This window comes from Rhinolophus sinicus, linkage group LG09 (genome assembly GCF_036562045.2).
Source record: "Rhinolophus sinicus isolate RSC01 linkage group LG09, ASM3656204v1, whole genome shotgun sequence".
In the NCBI taxonomy this organism is placed as follows: domain Eukaryota; kingdom Metazoa; phylum Chordata; class Mammalia; order Chiroptera; family Rhinolophidae; genus Rhinolophus; species Rhinolophus sinicus.
Genome location: NC_133758.1, coordinates 67480247 through 67500677, shown reverse-complemented (window position 1 = coordinate 67500677; position 20431 = coordinate 67480247). Strand labels below are relative to the sequence as shown.

The 20431-nt window shown below is 39.1% G+C and overlaps 1 protein-coding gene across 4 annotated transcripts in view; it reads left to right on the top strand.

The window, feature by feature from the left end:
* The window catches only part of PIK3CG (phosphatidylinositol-4,5-bisphosphate 3-kinase catalytic subunit gamma), a 34545-nt gene extending 15085 nt beyond the window's left edge, over positions 1-19460 (top strand). For 3 of the 4 annotated variants that reach the window (XM_019745391.2, XM_019745393.2, XM_019745390.2), the window contains exons 8-11: positions 227-357; positions 1262-1373; positions 2600-2757; positions 15360-19459. In XM_019745391.2, the coding sequence (XP_019600950.2) occupies positions 227-357; positions 1262-1373; positions 2600-2757; positions 15360-15638 (680 nt within the window). In that variant the 3' untranslated portion in view covers positions 15639-19459. Of the gene's footprint in view, positions 1-226; positions 358-1261; positions 1374-2599; positions 2758-15359 lie in introns of all 4 variants that reach the window. The other variant, XM_019745392.2, reaches the window with a different exon arrangement.
* The last annotated feature ends 971 nt before the right edge of the window (positions 19461-20431 follow it).

Sequence of the window (20431 nt, the reverse complement as noted above, 5' to 3'; positions counted from 1 at the left end):
TTACCTTTCGAAACCAACCTTTTCCTCTTTTCATCAGGGATATTGAAAGCGTGTCCCACACAATTTCCATATCCTCCTCCTTTTGTTTCTTTTGCTCCTAAGAAAACCAACAACATGAACCTGGAAAATAGCTTTCTGCCCTCCCCTCAGCAAAGACATAGCCATCCTTCCCCTGGGTCAGGCCCTAGGCCCCAGTCTGCATCAAACTGTGTGCCTCCCCCTGTAGGAATGATCGAGATCGTGAAAGATGCCACAACTATTGCCAAAATTCAGCAAAGCACAGTGGGCAACACAGGCGCATTTAAAGACGAAGTCCTGAATCACTGGCTCAGAGAAAAATGCCCTATTGAAGAAAAGGTGAGCTCCTGCGTGCGGCTTTTGGTGAAACCCCTTTACTCATGCAGCCCACCGTGGGGGCTTTCACATATCTGTGTAAAACAGAGGCAGGCGCTCGGTTCAGAACTCCATGAGAATTTGCTTCTCCTTTGATTATCAGGCATGCTTTGCATAAAATTCAGTTCTGTGGAATAATTTGTTAGCACTTTCTATAATGGTCTATTTTTGTTGTTCAGCCAAAAAACAATTAGTTACGATATATAAATTGTTTCCTACCTGGGAAATACCACATACCCCATAAACTAATTTCTAACTTAACCACTGCACTCTGATCTGAATGGTAAATTATGGATGCTGAAACTGTCGGTTTCACCATTCCTCGGAAGTACATATGCTGAATCCTTCACAAGCTGTGTGGTAGGCTGTCTAGCTGTCATTTAAAGTTCTGCAGCACAGGATTAGCACTTCTTGTTTGCATGATTAGCAGCCTTTGGGGGAGGAAATGTAATTAGTAGCAATTATTAATCTGTTATATATGTGGATTCGTGACCCCATGTGTCCTTTAAGTGGTCACAAGCAAAACAAATGTTCACCAATCACGGAGAAATTATCATGGCTTCTGGATAACTGTTGGCAAGTGATGCATGGAGAGGAAGTGAACCCTTTGACTAAATTACTATTGCCCTTTAACTGTTGTTTCCTGCTTGTGCTTTTGTGATTCCTTGAATCTTCACCTAAAACCTACAGTAAGTAGAGCAATAAGAAGTTGACACTTCATAGATAGAACGTTAATGAAATCAGGCACAACTCACTTGCTCTCTGAAAATGGTTCCCAGAATACTGTCTTTTTGAAAGTCATTTGTAATAGATTCATGCTGCAATTTGTAGTTAGAACACAACTAATACTCAGATGCATTTTAATTAGTTTCAGGCAGCAGTGGAGAGATTTGTGTATTCCTGTGCCGGCTACTGTGTGGCAACCTTTGTTCTTGGAATAGGCGACCGGCACAATGACAACATTATGATCACAGAGACAGGTGAGTTTATCTATTGTCATTTCTTTTTTATTGTGGTAAATATGCATAACATAAAATTTACCATTTTAACGAATTATAAGTGTATAGTTTAGTGGCACTAAGTATGTTCACATTGCTTTGCAACCATCACCACCATCCATCTCCAGAACTTTGTCATGCTCCCCAACTGATACCCTGTACCCATTGAACACTAACTCCCCATTCCTCCTCCCAGCATAGAGTAATTTTTAAATGGAGTCCAAGGTTGCAGTACATATCTAGAGGTCATTATTATTGTGTGTGTGTGTCTGTGTAGGGACACAGAAGTTGTGATCACCCAAGATCACCCAGGAGTGAATAATGGTAGAAGATGCAGGAAATGAGACTTAAAAAGGAAAAGTCAGAGTAGCTGGAAAGCTACCATAGGGTCATACCTTAGAAGGTAGTGAAGGTGGGCGTGATCACCTGTATCAGATGTTGCAGAGAAGTAACCAAAAGAACTCGTAGATATCCTTAAATCTGAAATGCTGTCCCTTCCTTACCTACCTCACCTCACTGGTCACAGTGATCAGTATTGGCTATCATGCCATGAATTTTTCCCCAAAAAATTGGACCAATGTAAGAGTAGAGTTTGGAAAAAGTACCATATTGGAAAAAATCACTTACTCTCCATGAGAATCAAAAGAGACAATGCACTTAAAGATCATACATGTGATAAAGGGCTATACAAATGAGAAGAGATTATGGTAATTGTGGTGGTAATGGTGACAGTGGTAGAAATCGACCCAAAGGAGATTCAAAATGATTGATTTTTATCATGCTACTCAAAAGTAAAAGGTGAATGACCCTCCCCCAAACAGAGTGAAACATCAGTCAATCCTGAGTTACACAAAGGGCATAAGACTCTTGGGCATAATGATGACATATTAGCCAGAGAGTTTTGATTTATATTTCTTTGAATAATTCTGAGATGAGAATTTTTGTAATGGCATTTGGCTGTCATTTAAAGAACACCGGAAGGATAAAAATACATACTTGGTTCAAAGAGTGCTTTGTGGCTACTACTACACACACCTGCTAAGACGAAAAATAACACAAGCTGATAAAACAGTGTAAAAATAGCTCTCTCGCCCAAGATAGCTCATTTTCAGGCAACTTAAAAAAATGTTTCAAGAAATAAACAAACAAGAGTATTGTTACGCGCACTTACGTCAGTGTAATGATGTCAGACATTTTCTTCTTTTAAGGAAATCTATTTCATATTGACTTTGGGCACATTCTTGGGAATTACAAAAGTTTCCTGGGCATTAATAAAGAGAGAGTGCCATTTGTGCTAACCCCAGACTTCCTGTTTGTGATGGGAACTTCTGGAAAGAAGATGAGCCTGCACTTCCAGAAATTTCAGGTAATTGGCCTCCCTCTTGATCACCTTTTGTGAACAGTAGCCAGATGGTACCTGCAGCTCACAGCTGCCCCCACCTCTCCTCCACTTTGAGGTTCTTCTCACCTCTGCCCACCCCCGTCTGGCGTGACCACCCCACCTCCTCCCCATCTCCTCCATTCCTTCCCCAAGTGCAAAATGAGGCTTCTCAGAAATCCTTCCACTAAAAACCAAACAGCAAGTAAATGTCTGCCACAATCGGTGGGCCTGGCAAATCTAGAACATCAGGATGACAGTGGCACAGAACAGGGAGCTTTAAGAAAGAGTGCCTGGCAAGCAGGTGTAGCCTCTGAGTATTTATCTATCTAAGACGTTGCCTAGAAGATCTAAAGTTTACATCTGTTTTCAGGACTCTTAAATAATTGTGAACTTCTCTTGATTTTTGGTACAGGTGTGTAGTTATTCAATTACTAACATAGGAATTCTTGTTAGAGCACTGTGTGCTTGTTTCATTTTTGCAAAAGATAGTCCCTTCTCTCATTTGAACTCTTGTCAGCTTGACTACAGGTCCTTCAAAGAGCTGCGCCTTGTACTGCTGACCTGTGACGCTCCTCCATGCGTCTGCCCAGCTCCCTGGGAGCCTTCACATTCTATCTTCCTTTTCATTCCTTCCTGGTCTACATCCACTGTGGGCTATCAAGTATTTCAAATACCCAATGAGTAAAATGTTTACACTTGCAAATTTAATAACTGTGAATGAACGTAACTCTGAGAAGTTGTCATTACTACTGTGATATACAGTTTTATAGCTAGACAAACACAAAACACATCAATAGAGGCAACAAGTGATTACTTTGTAAGTCCATTTGCCTTAGGTTCCCTTTAACTAGCCCCCTCCTTTAGTGCCTTTTAAACAGGGCTTGATTTGCACTCAGCATTTCAGGAACAAGTCTTTTACCTGAATCTCTTCGTGAGTCCGTGTTACCCTGAGGAGGTGATACGGTTTCTGAAGTTCAGTGGAACAGGAACTAGACTGTATTGTTTTGAAACCTTGTTTATTCTCCTGGCTGATTTTCGCTTTGGTGATTACAGGACAACCTCCCACAGTTCCAGGAATGTTGTCAGAGAAACTGAGATCTCTGTGGCCAGATGGTCTTAACATTTTTAGTGTGTATTTTTCTGTGTAAACTCAACTGGGTTTCAGACTATTTCCAGGGATTTGACACATTTCAGTCCTGTTTTCCTTTAAAGTTAAAAATCATATGTTTTGACAACTTCCTGGAAGAGAACAATTGTTACACACACACACACACACACACACACACACACACACACACACACACACACACACACAGCACCTGGAAGAATTTCACCATTTAAAGGAGGGAAAACGATCAGTTCTCCTCTCCTGGAGGTGGGGCTTATCTGACTAGCTGTGAACAAACAGCAATAGTGTCATTTAAGGAATCTGAGACACAAGGCATTTGGCCTCACTAATAGGCTCTCCTGGTGTCTGTGTGTATGTTCCCCTCCTTTGTGCTGGTGGTTTTCCCCAGAATGATGGCCCATCTGTCCTGCTGCTGACATCATTCCCAAAGACCCAGAGTGCCGTGTCACCCTAAAATCTCAGGAATACTTTGCCTTTCTTTGCCTAGTGTTCTTTGTTGTTGTTTTAAATTTCAGAACATTCTTTAGTGAAAAGATTTGGGGTGTGGGGAGGCCAAGCAGAGGTTGCCTCCCCTCCGGCAGCTTCCACCCAAAGCAAGAAATTTTTGCAGGGAGACTTTGCACAAGCTGTCCTCTCAGTCTGGGAGTATTTCTCCTTCCTTTGTGACCAAAGCTGGTTTCTTAAGCCATTAAAACCTCTTTCACTAAAGTGACATCTGGGCAGTGTGCACCACTAAAAACACACCTTTATAAATTTTATTGTACTCATATGGAGAGACCTACATTTTGGAGTATTGCATACTATTTAAGTGCCTGTGCATATATGCACTTTGAGCGTTAAACAGATCCAGCATGGCATTGTGGTTGGAAGGAAGGATGGGCTCTGGAGCAGACAAACTTGAGTTTGAATCCTGGCCCTGCTACTTAATTGCTGTGTATGTGATACAAATTATTTATCCTTTCAGAACCTCAGTCTCCTCATCTGTAAAGTGGGAATACTAAGATCTACTTCATGTGTTTTTTTAGGGATCATTTAAATTAAATATGTAGAATGCTTAGCCCAGTGCCCAGACCACAGCAGAAACTCAATAGACTGTAGAGCCCTTTGTTATATGCATCACGACTCACTTGGAAAACTTTTAAGTTGAGAAGTCCATTCTGAAATGACATCTCCAGCACAAGTGTAACATGGAAAACATGGAAAAGTGACATTGTCCTGGTGAAAGAGCAAGTGGGGTCCGAGATATGCCTGCCCCCTTGTCTGCTTATCCTCTCTGCACTGTCCCCACCCTCACTCACAACAGGAAAAAAGCCAAACACTTACACATACATATGTACAGTTATACATATGCGGAATTTCTAAATTTTCCAGCTTGACAAAGATGAGCAGCAAGTTTTTTTCATCATTTAACTCAGACCCTATAACAATACTTTTTTACATCCTACTAAGTCTTCAAGAGGATTTTTCTGTTTCTTAGTTCTGTGTTCCCTTTTCGAGATGAACTTCTTCAAGCTCAGGGAACACATCTCTAAACTCTCTAAACAGCACCTCCGGATCTTGTATAATAAAGCTGCCATTTTTAGGTAAGCAGGGAAATGTTGTATATATTTACATTTTGAATTAAAGGTGTCCTCGTTTCCCGTGAATCGCTAGTTTTGAATTGATATGATTAATTAATGCATGCAGCATATTTGAATAACTGTTAGGAAGGGTGGAAAATGCTGACCCAGTTTTTGTTCAGGATGAGAGGAGCATTCTCCAGAAAAGACTTAAAAATCAGGGAGTGGCCGGAGGATGGAAGTTAGGGGAACTGAAGCAGTCCTTTATTTTACCTCTTTCTTTCCAGGGTAGCTAGTTTAGCCCAGGGTCATATTCATAAATTATTTCTAGAATAGGGAGAGTTGAGGAGCAAAATATAATCAGACAGAGACACAAAACCAAGGCCTGCCATTTGTACCCAAGAATGTCCGTTAGCTTCTGGAGCAGCATCTGGCACACAGGCTGCCAAACAGATATATTTCAATTAGGACAATTTTGATAAACCAATTTTCCTTAGAAAAATCTCCCCCTTCCTGAAGAGATAAAAAAAGAAAAACAGTGTTTTGCCCACTGGTGATTTATTTTAGAACCACTTTGTTTTAAATTTCACTGAACAGTTATAGAACACATATTACATACAAATACACTTATATCACTAGCAAATTAAATTTGACTTCCTATTTATTTTTATATAAGAATGTGGGGTTTACCCCTAATTTTAAAAGTAGTAAGTGCTTCTTTAAAAAAAAAAAAAAAAAAAAGCCAGCAAAATATCAGGAAGCTCTAAAAAATCCATTATCCCTTCTTCCAAAAATAACAGTCAACATTTTCGTGTTTTTCATTTTTTGTTTTTTCATTCTGTGAAGTATCTGGTCTTTTAGAAGATTGTAAATTAATCAGAGCTTGGTTCAAAAGTGAATTTAATAAACAGATACAGTGTTACTCCCTTACTTGACACTGTTCAGTGGCATCTCGTCATGTCATCTGTACTAAAATCTAAGTATCCGATCTTGCCTTACAGGCCCTGTGCCGTGGAGCCTTGTTCCCCACCCCCCCACCCCAGCCCCCCATGGCACTCTCCCGACATTCTCTCACTCAGGTCACAGTGGCCATCCTCATATCTGCCCCATTCCAGCTGTGCCACCGCCCAGCCCCTCTCCCTGGAACGTCCTTCAGTGCCCGTTAGGTCCCCACTTAAATGCACCAGGACCCTGGCGTTATTCTTCGCCACAGCCCCCTGCATGCTGCCTTCACAGCATCTGTCACAGCATGTAACTATTTGTACTAGTCTGTTTGTCTCTCCCTTCCCGGAGTAAGCTCTGTGCAACAGGGCAGTGTCTGGCCTGCATCCCTCGCGTGGGGCCTGAGACAAGCACTCAGGAGGTACTGGGAGTGAAGGAATGAAAGGTGGAGGGGCAATGCCTGCATCGGTAGGAGGTACATGAGACGAACTACCCCCTTGGCTTTCTTCCTTCTCCATAATACACTGTGTTCTATGAGTTTACGAAGTAGTAATAGCACAGATTGACAAACTACAATCCCATGGACGTCAATAAGCCTTCAGGGTGCAGGTTAAATATCTATATATCAGAAGAGGAAGTAAACCTAATTATGAAATCTAATATTTTATTAAATAATACAAATATGTGTCATACAAGGCATAGTCACATTTTTGTGATGAGTTCCTTACTGACAAACATTCCCTGTTTTCCCCAGTGAGAGCAGCAGTCCATGCAACGAGAATAGGCCTTGCGGTGCGTACCTGCACATTCAGTATAGGATAGTTTTCAGGGCGCATGGACCCTTTGGCCTTGTATAGACAAGCATTTGGAAGGTGTTCTTTGCACACAGTAGACACTGAGCAAGTGTGTGTCAGGTAAAGCCGAGAAGTCAGGGCAGCCACAGAGCACCTTCCCACGCCTGTCTGGACAGAGCAGACAGACTGGTGAGCAGCCTTACAAGGCACTTGCCCCTAGATGTCACTCTTAAGAAGCGTCACAGGAGAGCAGTTGGAACCCTTGGCTGTGTGTTTGTTATTTTAGCCTAGGATGCCAGTTTTGTCAGGCCGGCCGGTTTCTACTCCTGGCAGTGGTATCCCAGGCCCCTCGACCTGCAGGCTCAGCGCTGGGCCCAGCCTCTATGCTGACTTGGGTTTTTCAGAACCTTTATTCCAAATCCGTCTCTGCTGTCACTTAGCTGTCATCTCAGATCCCAGGTGGTTTTAACTCCTTCTGCCTCAGGTCCTCCACCAGCGCCCTGCTTGTTCACCTGCTTGTAGCACTGGGGCCCTCCTCCCACCTGCCGTCTTTCTGGCTGGAGACTCACCTACTCTCCCTCAGCCCAGCCGCAGGGACCAGCGGTCAGAGACCGTCTGACACTCTCTGTTATTCCGCATTCCTGCTGTCTGACTCCCCTGCCTTGTGTGCTAACCCCTGCCTTGTCTCCACCTATAACTAACTGCCTGTGACCTGCCAGGCAGGACTTTCACAGCCTCCTGCTCTATCCTGTGGTGTCACCAGGCCCTGTTCTTCCGTATCCAAGAGAACACTCTTGTTCAGTGCACACTTACTAACTACCTACTACATTTCAGGGGCCGAGAAGCCTCAAGCACTGCTCTTGGAGAGGCAAGATGTCATTACAGCTTAATCCTCTTCAAATACGATTATTCCCCAATTCATCTGCACTTTAAAGCAATGAATCTTGCCCAACATTGATTGAACTTGGCTTCTGCATATGAAGGATTCTGCGTATTGTCTATAATGCCAGACACTGCTGGGCGCAGGTAACACACAGAGCAGAGGCATAGCCCCAGGGCACAGCAAAAGAGAGACATGGGAAGGTCTGTGAGGATTTCAACAACGGTTTGCAGAGGCAGCAATTAAATCCTGGGGCTAGAAAAGGGCTGTGGAGCGAGTGAAGGAAGAAGGGAAGGAACATCCAGGCAGAAAGGATAACAAGAGCAAGGGCATGACGTTGGTATTTGGTATCAGTACTTAGGAACAAAAGTAGAGTTGTCAATATTTTAGAACGTAGGTATACATGGGAGTGCGTAGTGGAATTTGAGTCAAGAAAAGAAATGTGGGTCCATGTTTGAGCAATGCAAGTTTGAGGGCTCGACTAGGGGGTAGAGAACAAAGCAAGTCATTCAGAACTCAACTGATTCATCACAATGACTATAATGAAGGCCTATTATAAAGGTCAACAGGGAGATGACGAGTTATCTATCAAATTGCCCAAAACGTGCTGAGTTGATAAAGAATTCTCTGTTAGGACTTGCACCCTGGCCCACTAACGAGGCCAAGGTTAGCCTCCTCTGCCCAGGTCTGAGGCTCTCAGTTCTTCACTCTCTGCCTTTGCTCCCACTGGAAGGGGTGCTCAGACAAGGGCCAGCATTGGCCATTTGGAGGAGTAAAAATATGTTGGTGTGACATCTGTCCCAGATGCAGACTTGCCTGGGGCTGTAGAATTGTTAGGACTTGGACAAGCTTGCTGAATTTCATCAGTTCTCTGGAAAAGACATGAATACAAAACTGACAGGCGGCCTTGGATTGGTTATGTGTTAATCTACCAGCGTGCAATACCACTCAGTGCCTCCTACACCGTTACTTTTAAATGTTTATCGAGAATAACTTTCCAAATGGCTTCATCCTCTCAATGTTTAGCGCCATTTAGAGAATTGTTTTGTCTACCATAAGAATATTATCAAGGACACTGTCCCTCATGTTGCAAAGTGTGCTCTTCACAAAGATCCTCTTGCAAAGTCTCTCAGGTCTCAGTCTCTAGAAAAGCTGTGTTTCTCCTAAACACTTTTTTGATTTTTGTTTTTTGTTTTTAATCTTCTGAACATTGGATGAAATAATGCATTCTATTTTCCTTTTGGCTGCAGATATATTTGAAGACCGCCCATAGCCAGTATTCGTGACATGTAGGATTAGTCTCTTTCCCACACTCACTGGGGGTCATTTCCTTTGTTAGTCCCTTTCCTTTATCTACTCATTTCTAGTTAATGACTTTTGTGTATCCAAATAATCTACCTTCAATCCTTTTTGGAACAAGGCTAGAAGATAAACACACACACACACACACACACACACACACACACTCACACTCACCTACATACAGTCTATTTAGAATATTTGACTAAAGTAGAATACTTTAATTCTAACCTTTACTTTTATAATGCGCTTCTAGCTACAGTGTTTTCCCGAAAATAAGACCTAGCCAGACAATCAGCTGTAATGCATCTTTTGGAGCAAAAATTAATTACATGTAATAATGTAATATAAGACCCGGTCTTGTATTAATTTTTGCTCCAAAAGACACATTAGAGCTGATGGTCCAGCTAGGTCTTATTTTCAGGGAAACACGGTAAATATTTGAGAAGATGGCAGTTTAGCCCTGTGCCTAGTAGACAGAGCTAGTCTGAGAATCATTTTTAAGAATACCTTAGAGGTAAGACTCCTAATTCCAACTCAACAAATGCATAGCCAAGTGTCAAACACACTCTTCTTTCAGATTTACCAAAAAGTGCTTCTTCCTGCATTACTAGGTCTGTTAATCGGTGACCCTTCTCTGTTTTGCCAAAATAACTTCTAAACACATTGCCTCGCCAATTCATTGATTTTTATAAAAAATAAAATCCTCTGTCTTTGACTGAAATGCTACTTTTCTCCACTTACTCCTTCCTCTAGCAGACAGAATCAACCTGACTTTTTAGGAAAAGTGGGTGAGAACATTTCTTCATTGATGAATATTTTTGAGTTTTTATTCTCTCTCTCCTCTGCCTACATTCTTTTCCGAGTTTCTGTTTTATGATTCTGAGATCACTTCCTCATTTTTGTGCATTATGTACAGTAATATTTCACTTCCACTTTGTTTCTAGATGAGAATGGAAGAGTTTAGTTTTTTTAAAAAAAAAAAAAGTAGGCCTATTTCACATGACCGTGGGCAGTCGAAAGCAGCCACAGCTCATTGGTGGTTATGAAATTAGTAGATTGTGCATAGAAAGTAGTTTCTTTTCAGTTTAATGAACTGATAAGTTATGCCAGTTTACAAATCAAGTCAAAGTTTTGAGCTCAAAATGGTAATGAATTCCTTTGTTCCCAAGAAGTATGGGAGTGGTAACTCTGTACAAGCAATCCATTCCTTGGTACTAGATGCTATAGTTGAGGCATTTAAGTCAACTATGAAGTTCAGAGCAGCTGTGCTATGGAAGCTCAGTCTATTTATGAGCTACCAAACGAGAGGGTTCCAGCTAATGACATGAAGAAAACTACAGTGTTTCCGCTTTCCACTCATTACACCAAGTCCCAGAATTCAGATTCTTCCCTAGCCCCTTCTCCTCCATTCAGTAACAGAGAACTCAACAGGCCGTGGAGAAGGCCAGAATGAGGGAGGACGTCTGAGGCCAGCTCTGGGCAGCCCTGGCAAAAGGGAAAATTCTGTTGCTACAGCCAGGAACTTCTGTGTTCTGTGCTTCCCCCTGAGCTCCCCAAGCCACATCCGCATGGTCCCTGAAACCACAGGCCTCTGGGCTGAGGCAGCACGGTCAGAACGCTCTCACAGACCCTGTGGCTCAGTACAAAGGGCAGAAATGAAACCTCTGGGGCTTGAGTGGGTGGAGCGAGTGTTCACGGTGCCTTCATTGCAAGAGATCCAGCTGCAGATGCACCAGCAAACGTGCTGTGCTCCCATCTTCTACCCCTCAGCAGGCCAGCACAAAGACTACGCTCCCTCTCCACATTGGTCGGAGGGAGGTTATCTCCCACCTCACCATCTGGTCTTTACTGTCCGAGGAGACATTTTGGGCAGGTGGTCTAGATGGGAAGGTGACCTCAGCATTGAGAAATGCAACTTCTCACACTATTATTAATAATAGGCAACCATTTGCATAGCACTTAAATCTCACCACAACCATATGAAATGGGTATTGTTATTATTATTATTATTATACAGATGAGGAAACTGAAGTCCAGAGAAGTTAAGTAACTTCTCAGATGACAAACAGCTTTTCAGTAATAAAGCAAAGTTTTGAATCCAGGCAGTGAGGCGTGAATCTGTGCTTTTAACCACTAGTCCATACTACCTTTAAGCCAAAGATAATTAAATCCACACCAAGTCTCTAAGTCTGCACGGCCAGTCAGAATTCAGACATTGCATCTGACAAGTATGGAACATGCGGTTAAATTTGGAAATGAAACTTCTTTTTCATAGAAGTGACCCCTGTATATGAAAATCAGAACAAACCGAGTAAATTCAAGCCAGCAGAAATTCCTTACCTAGGTGAAATGGCCTTCAAGAGAAACATTCCTTTTCTTTAACATCTCTTTGGGCTACAGCAATTGGTAAATCACTGTGTTGTCACTTAACAAATACTTACTGAGCACCTACAGATTGGTGGTGTCATAATAATTTGGCCCCAGATTAATTTCCCTCCTCAAAAATTATCTATCAAAGGGTTTGACCACACATGGATTCAGACAGTGGGGTGTTACCTGAAACCCCCAGTGTGCAGAAAGAATCGAAAATAATTAAAAATCGGAATGTAATCTAGTTCAAAATCAGAAGGCATCCCCATCTATGCCTTTGTGAAAATTGTGTGAGTTGGCAAATTAATAAGACTATTGCCTGGGATGAAGTCTGCCCTTAGCCTTGTGATTAGCAAGAAATGAGAGAGACCTCAGTGGGTCCTGTGGGTGAGCAAAAGAAAATGATTTCTGGACATAAATCACCAAGAATGCAAGGGCACTAATGCACTGGGGCCACTTCCAGGGACAAGTGGTACCTGGGTTGTGGCAGGAACTGCTCAGTCTTCTGGGCCTGTGGAGTCTCCCTCGGAGTCGATTTCCAGGTCGAAAAGGGAGAGGACTAGCATTTACTGAATCCTGTACCATCCGTCCTCTGGGCCAGGCATTTTATACGTATTGTCTCACTTTAGAAATGCCAGAGTAGTCATCGGTCTTTGTCCTCAGACAGCGCGACACATGCAGTCTCGTCTTGGCACCCACAATGACACAGGCATGGCCCTCATCGTCACTGCAGTCACCCTGTCACATGCAAATGACACTGAAAAGATCATCTAAAAGCAAAAAGAAAAATCGCTATTAATGTTTTGGCCTATAAATTTATATTCCTTTTTTTATCTAAATATTTTAAGTTCAGTTACCAAAATGGGACTATACTACGTGTTGTCTCATACCAACTTTTTAATTCAAATACTTTTACATATTTACTAAATATTTTTCTACAGTATCATTCTAGTAGTTGTAGAGCATACAATTTTAGGTATTTTCATAAACCCTTTTTATCAGTCCCAATTGTAGGATATTTAGGTTTGCTTTCAAGTTTCCACAATTTTAAACAGTGTTCTAATTAACATTCTTGTAGATAAATCAGCACAAAATTACCCAATTTTTTTAAAAAGGTAAATTTCCTAGCATGGAAATCTCTGGGCAAAAGGATATAGACATCTTTAAAGTCAAGTTTATTGAGGCATAATTCACATGCAGCAGAATTGGGCCTTTTTAGGCAAATGCGTCAGTCATGTAGCCACCACCACAATTAAGTCACATAACACTTAGAAGTATTTCAAAGCTTTTGATGCATGTTATCAAATTATCTTCTAGTAAAATTATACCTATTCCTATCTACCATCAGCCTAGGAAAGGTGAACACTGAGTATTAACCTTTAAAAATGTTTTTTAGAACACTTTACAATTTAGTAAGTGAATGTTTCCACCTCATTTTAAGTTATATTTATTTGATTACTAATGAGGTTGTATATTTTTTCATATGTTTATCTGTTTTTATGTCTTATATGAATTCTCGTTTATATCCTTAGCCTGTATTCTAGCCAACTGTTTTTCTCTTTCTTATTGACTTGTGAGAGCTATTGGAGGGTTAAGGTGAAGAAGTGATCTATCATGTTGCAAATAGGTTTCTCTTGTCATCTGCCTCTCTTAATAATTTATGGCTTTTCCTTTTCTCAAAAATTTGAACTTTCCATAATCTCTCCATCTATTCCTCAAGGATTCCACTTTGGAAGTTATCTTCATAAAGTCCTTTCCCACTTCATGATTATTTAAATATTTTCCCTTTTTACATTTAAATCTTTAATTCTTCTGGAACTTATTCTGGTATATCACATGGGATAAACTTTATTTTTCCCCTAAATGATGAGCCAAATTGTACCAGCCCTGTTTATCAAATAATAGATCTTTCCCCCACTAATTTGAGACATCACCTTTATTATATCTTATATTTAATATGTACTTAGCTATATGTCTGGACTTTCCATTCTGTTCCACAAAATTTCTTATCTTTTTTGGAAAAGAATAGGTACTTTTCTACACAGTTTATAATATTGCAGTTTTATAATATGTTTTATATCTAGTATGGCAAGCAGTGTTTTTTATTACTATACTTTCTCAGAATTTCTCTCCGGCCCCAATTATTCCAGATGAAATTAAACCATATCTGAGAAGAAATATTCAATAGGAACTTTTATTGAGAGTTCATTATATTTATAGATTAATCTGAGAAGAAAGTCCATCTTTATAATAAACAATCATCACTGAGGAACATGCTATTGGCTCCACATGTTCAAATTTTCTTTTATGTGCTGCAGTAATTTTTAGTTTTAAAATATGGGTTCTGCGTGTTTTGTGTATGTGTTTATCCCAGGAATCATGGTATTTTTGTTACTAATATGCATACATCTGTCTTTTCAATATACTTTCTAACTTGTGGCTCCCATTTGTAGCATCCTATTTATTAATTTTATAAAAAGCTTGTTTAAAAAAACTAGTTAAAATACTATTTAGTTTTTTTCCCTTTGGTATTCCAAGAAGATGATTAAGTTATTTGTAAATATTAACAATTTTACCTTCATTTTTCTGATTTTATTTCTTTATTTCTTTTTCCTGTACTCATTATTCACAATGAGTGCTAATTTCAGATAATGCTTCACTCATTACGTTTTAGTTACATATTAAGTTGCATATTAGTTTTATAAAAATCAAAAGTGATTTTAATACAGTAATTTGTGATGAACTACTTTTGCAATTTTGGAATAAATCGTATTTGGCTATAGTGTATTATTCTTTTAACATTTTACTCAATACTTTATTTGAAATATTTATATCCGTAATTATTACCTTCAGTTTTTTTAATATGCTATCTTTGCCAAGTTATGATATTAATGTTGTCTTATTCTCATGTTATGCAATTGGGAATGTTGTATATTTGTCTGTGCTTTGAAACTACTTAATTGTCATAAGCATGCCTGTTACCTAGTAAGTGAATTTAACTCACCTGTATCATCTGTTCCAAGGCTTTTGGAGGAGACACCAGCTACAGCATTTTTTTCAAAGGCCTCTGTCTTACTCAATATTCAGAATTTGTATTAAAATTCTAAAGTTCATTCAACAATTTTGGGAGTCAGACAACAAAAAGCTAATTCACCTGTTTTCTTAGAATAGGGCAAATTGTAAAATAAAGACACCACGTTTTCATCATTTCTTTGGATTCCATTAGCTCTTGGCAAAGCTTATTTATGCTTACATAAAGTTTATTGATTCCAGTATAGTGTTCAAAAACTGATTCATTCCTGTTCAGAGACAACAGAAATTTCTACCCTCCATTTCCTAGGAAAGAATTGAAGTAAAAAGGTAGAGTAAGAACCTTAACTAGCTTTCCTTGAGCACACCCTGCATATATGCAATACACTGGAGTACTTAGGAGATTACAAAAACAGTTTCTGTTCTCTCATCAAGCTTTTCATCTGAGGCAGGGGACCTACTGTGTTTGTGACGGTTTCTTCTCACAAACAGAGTAATGCCATGTAAATTCCAATACAGCCCAGTTGTCTCCACCCGACTTAGTTACTGGAACAACAGTGACAGCCTTTTCTTCTTTCCAGGACGTCTGCGCTAAGGCTTATCTAGCCCTTCGTCATCACACAAACCTACTGATCATCCTGTTCTCCATGATGCTGATGACGGGAATGCCGCAGCTAACAAGCAAAGAAGATATCGAATATATTCGGGATGCCCTCACAGTGGGCAAAAATGAGGAGGATGCTAAAAAGTACTTTCTTGATCAGATTGAAGTTTGCAGAGATAAAGGATGGACTGTGCAGTTTAACTGGTTCCTCCATCTTGTTCTTGGCATCAAACAAGGAGAGAAACATTCAGCCTAATATTTTGGACTAGAATTAAAAGCAAGTTAATATTCCAGAGCTGTAAATGAGCATGTCAATCATCAGCCATGGATTTAAAATGTAATGGGACATTAGGAAAGCTGGCACTTCAAAAATATAGCTCTTTTCCCGCTGAGCTCTTCACTGGAAAAAAATATTGGCATATCTGATTGCTTAAGTAATGTTCAATTCTAGGCTATTTGCAGGGTTGTTTTTTTCTCATTTATCTCAGTGATTTTGGAGTTCTAAGTTTAAACAGACTAATCATTTCCTCATTGTGCCTGATGTTTTGACTATCTCATTATTGAATGCTTCTGGAAATTCTCTAGAATAATTGGTGACGTCTATTTTCATCTGGGTTTACTCTCAATTGTGGTTATCCCTGTATTCCTCCAGCTCTTTACAGAAAAAGGCATAATCATTGTAACCTTTGTCTCATTCCTGAGGCGCTAATCCAAACATCCCCTCCGTGTCTGCAGATGTTAGGGATGTGCTACAAGCACGGAAAGCAAGTTCATCTTTTCGGTGTCTTTTGCAATCAGGTTCTTTTACAGTATACAACTGAGATGCACAGACGCAAAATGGAAAATCTGAACCTTTGTGCCCTGGCCCTTCTCTGCTGGTCTGGTTCAAGGTTATGAATAGGAAAAAGAGAGATGAGACTATTTGTCTCCACTCTGTGTACAAAGTTAATTACCAAGTACAATCAAGTACAACTACTACCGTGTTTCTCTGAAAATAAGACCTACCCCGAAAATAAGCCCCAGTTAAGATGGTCAGCCAGATGGACGCATTTAGTACGTTATGATGATGTTCCAGAAAAAGATGACATGCCTGTATTTGAATGAATATAGATTGTTGCACATGAAAAAATAAGACATCCCCTGAAAATACTCCCTAATGCATTTTTTGGAGCAAAAATTAATATAAGACCCGGTTTTTGGGGAAATACGGTAGCATAGCTTTCTCCAGCATAGAAATAGGAAGTAACTAAAGGCACTCATTTTTTTTTTTTTTTTTTTTTTTGTGGCCTTTATATTTTCCTCCCTGCCTTCCTTCCTGCCTCCCTTCTTCCTCAATTGCCATCCTCCCACAACTCTCTACCCAGAGTTGTGAAATCTTCAAGAACCCTTTTACCCTGGATTCAAAAATTAGTTGAAAAGGAATTTCTCCTCTAGGCTTACTAGAATTTTAGACACTTATTTGTAAAGATGCTTGGAGGAGTTTTTGTTTTGTTTTGTTTAAAGTATATTATTAAAGGAGATATTCTATAAATTACGGATTAGTGTTAATCCATATGTGTTAATCCAAATGTGTTAATTTTAAATTTTGTTTTGAGCAGCTTTTTCTTTCTTTTTTAATGGAAAATGATGTTAGATAGCTAAGAAAGTATTCAAGTTAAAAAGAACACTACTTGCCTACCCACCTATCAGTATAAAGGACTTTCAAACTTTGACACATTCTTCAGATTTCTTAAAATTATTGAAATGTCTTCTTTAAAAATTATTTTCATCTCTTAAATATTTTGCTATTTATTGAAAGTGTTGTTTAACCTTAGAGAAATATCATTAAACTATTTATAAAATATTTTTAAATTACCTACACTTAATACTTTATATAGGATTATCTGTTAACAGTGTGTATATTTAAGTATATCAGATATAAATGTAGATTAAATTTAAAATTTTCTAAATAGATACCTGTTTGACTTTGGTGTAGCCCAAACCTTTTTGTGTGTGTGTGTATGCAAAAGCCCAGTGGTGCTTAACCCTGGCTGCAAATAAGAGTCACCAGGGATACTTAAAAACACCCTGCCTGAGCACCAATCTCAGGTTATAAATTAATGAGTTTGGGATTATGCCCAGACATCAGTGTTTTTCAAAGTACCCTGGGTGAATCTAACAAACAGTATTCAGAAGCCCTGCCTGACCTTGGAAGGTGGAGGTAGCCCTGTTTCCTTGCCTGCTGAGCCTTCCCTGTGGCTCATAACATATCCAGAAAGAACTCTTCCTTGGCAACTCGTCTTTTAAAATCATGTTCTGTCTCCCTGTACAGAGGACCATGCCCTATAATGAAATGTTTATTCCTCAGTGATAATGAAGGATAGACATCTTATGGTATTTTTGGACCAACTGTTCCCTACCATTCTTTTAAAGAAGAGTAGGAAGAATGATGCTTTCCAGTTCAGAAGAGGGTGTTTTCATTATTCTTATAGAGAATAGCCAAACTCAGACCTTGCACAAATTCTACTTTTTATTTGAATTGCTGAAATAATCATCTTCATGATGGAAGAATTACAGGAATGTATTTATATTTAGCTTATTGACGCGTGTGCATACACATTTACTCTTCAGATGAACAGGTTCTTTCATTATGCTGATATATATACAGAGGGTGCCAAAAAAATGTATACACATTTTAAGAAAGGAAAAAAACTGTATTAAAATTACGCTGATGGTAACTACTTTGAGTACCTCTTGTAATTGCAGAAGTCAAATATACTTGTATTCATCTTTTGTTATTGGTATATGTTGAGTATTACAATTTTAATACAGTTTTCCTTTCTTAAAATGTGTATACATTCTTTTGGTACCCTCTATACACACACACACACACACACACACACTCATATGTATGTATGTATATACACACACATACATATATATATATATCTCACATTGGGCATGATTCTTCTATATTCCAATGAAGGTATAATTTTAACTCTATACACTTGCAGATAAACAAAAATCACCTTTGTGTGTTTCCTTCCTTCAGTGTTCCCAGTGAATCACATGATCTACAACTTTTATGACTTTGAAAATGTCCTAGAACTAGGGTCATCTTGCTATTGAGAGGAAATGTTGGGAAACTACCCACAACTCTATCTTCAATGCCAAATGAAAACAGAGATCACGAGTCAGATGACTCAGGTCAAAACAGCTTTTATGTGTATTTAGAATTGGCTACGTAATTTTCAGAACCCAGTGCAAAATGAAAATGCCAGGCCTGTCATTCAAAAATGATTAAGAAATTCAAGATGGCAACAGAAGAACATTAAACCAAGCACAGGGCCCCTTCTGAGAGTGGGTCACTGCGCAGGTCACAAGCCCATGAAGCTGGCTCTGCATGTATCTGAAGAACGGCTTTGGTGCTCAGTTTTACATTTAAACAATGTCTGTATGAGTGCAGATAAAGTGCCCAGATCAAAATACATATGTAATAAAATTAATTTTTTAAAGTCAAGAACTTTCTCTAAGAATTGATATATTTTATCTCTAATATCTCCACTTCTGCCTACTTTCACCAAAGCCAGTCAAATGAGGGACAAAGTCTCAAATATCTGCAATGTTTTACTTTTAGTGGCCATAGTTCTCATCCAAAAGCAATGGGCCAGTGTTGTAGGACCTAATGCACAGCCACAGAAATGAGGTATTTCAATTCGAACAGAAGCAATACCAGCTACCAAAAAATGTATACACATGATTTGTATTCATCTGTTGTTAACAGTATATATTGAGTATTACAATTTGAATACAGTTTTTTTGCTTTCTTAAAATGTGTATACATTTTTTGGCACCCTCTGTATATATAATGGAATATTATTCAGCCATACAAAAGAATGAAATCTTATCATTTGAGAAAACGTGGATGGGCCTAAGGGATATTATGCTAAGTGAAATCAGTCAGCCTGAGAAACACTAATACCATATGTTCTCAGTGGAATCTGAAGAAAAAAATATACAAACAAAACAGAAACAGACTCGTAGATACAGAGAACAAACTGATGATTGCCAGAGGGAAGGGGGGATAGGGAGCATTAGAGAATATAGTACATAATGTTGCAACAACTACCGTGTTTCCCCGAAAATAAGGCCTAGCCGGACAATCAGCTCTAATGCATCTTTTGAAGCAAAAATTAATATAAGACCTGCTCTTATTTTACTATAAGAGCAGGTCTTATATAATATAAGACCAGGTCTAGTATAATATAATATAATATAATATAATATAATATAATATAATATAATATAATATAATATATACCGGGTCTTATATTAATTTTTGCTCCAAAAGATGCATTAGAGCTGATTGTCCAGCTAGGTCTTATTTTCGGGGAAACATGGTATATATAGTGCCAGGTGGGTACTAGACTAATTGGATGGATCACTGCATAAATTATATAAATGTCTAACCGCTATGCTGTACACCTGAAACTAAAATAAAATAATATTGAATGTCAACTGTAACAAATTTTAGAAAGTAAACAGAAAAAAATAAAATGTAGGTTTGCATATGTATTAAAAGGCTGGGAGGATATACTCACCAAACTGTTAATAGTTATTTTCTTACTTTGCATTTATTTTTTCTCTTGGGTTTTGGGGAACTTGACTTTCTATTATTTGAATTTCTTAACAAGAGAAAAAAATGTCTTTTCATTTTGGGAAAAAATGCAGTCTGCTCGATAACTATCCTTTAGCTTCCATCAAGCCTCGTTAAAACTCAGAAAATTTTTTCAAACGGAAAATAATCATGCGAAGTCAGTAATTATCAGGCACTGGCATCAAAGCTGTTATTGGAACTTCTGGTATAAAATGACTATTCAAAGCTTCCTGCATCAGCTGACCTACCTGATTGTGATCTGTTATATGCCGAGGCTGGCCTGATCTATCCCCTCAGATGACGATGCTTTTGGAGAAGGAGGGCCTCCTAGGATGCTGTGTATTCAAGTCAGTGCGGGATGCATTGCCCAGCCCAGTTCTCATTCTGCAAACCTCACACAGCCCCATGGCCAT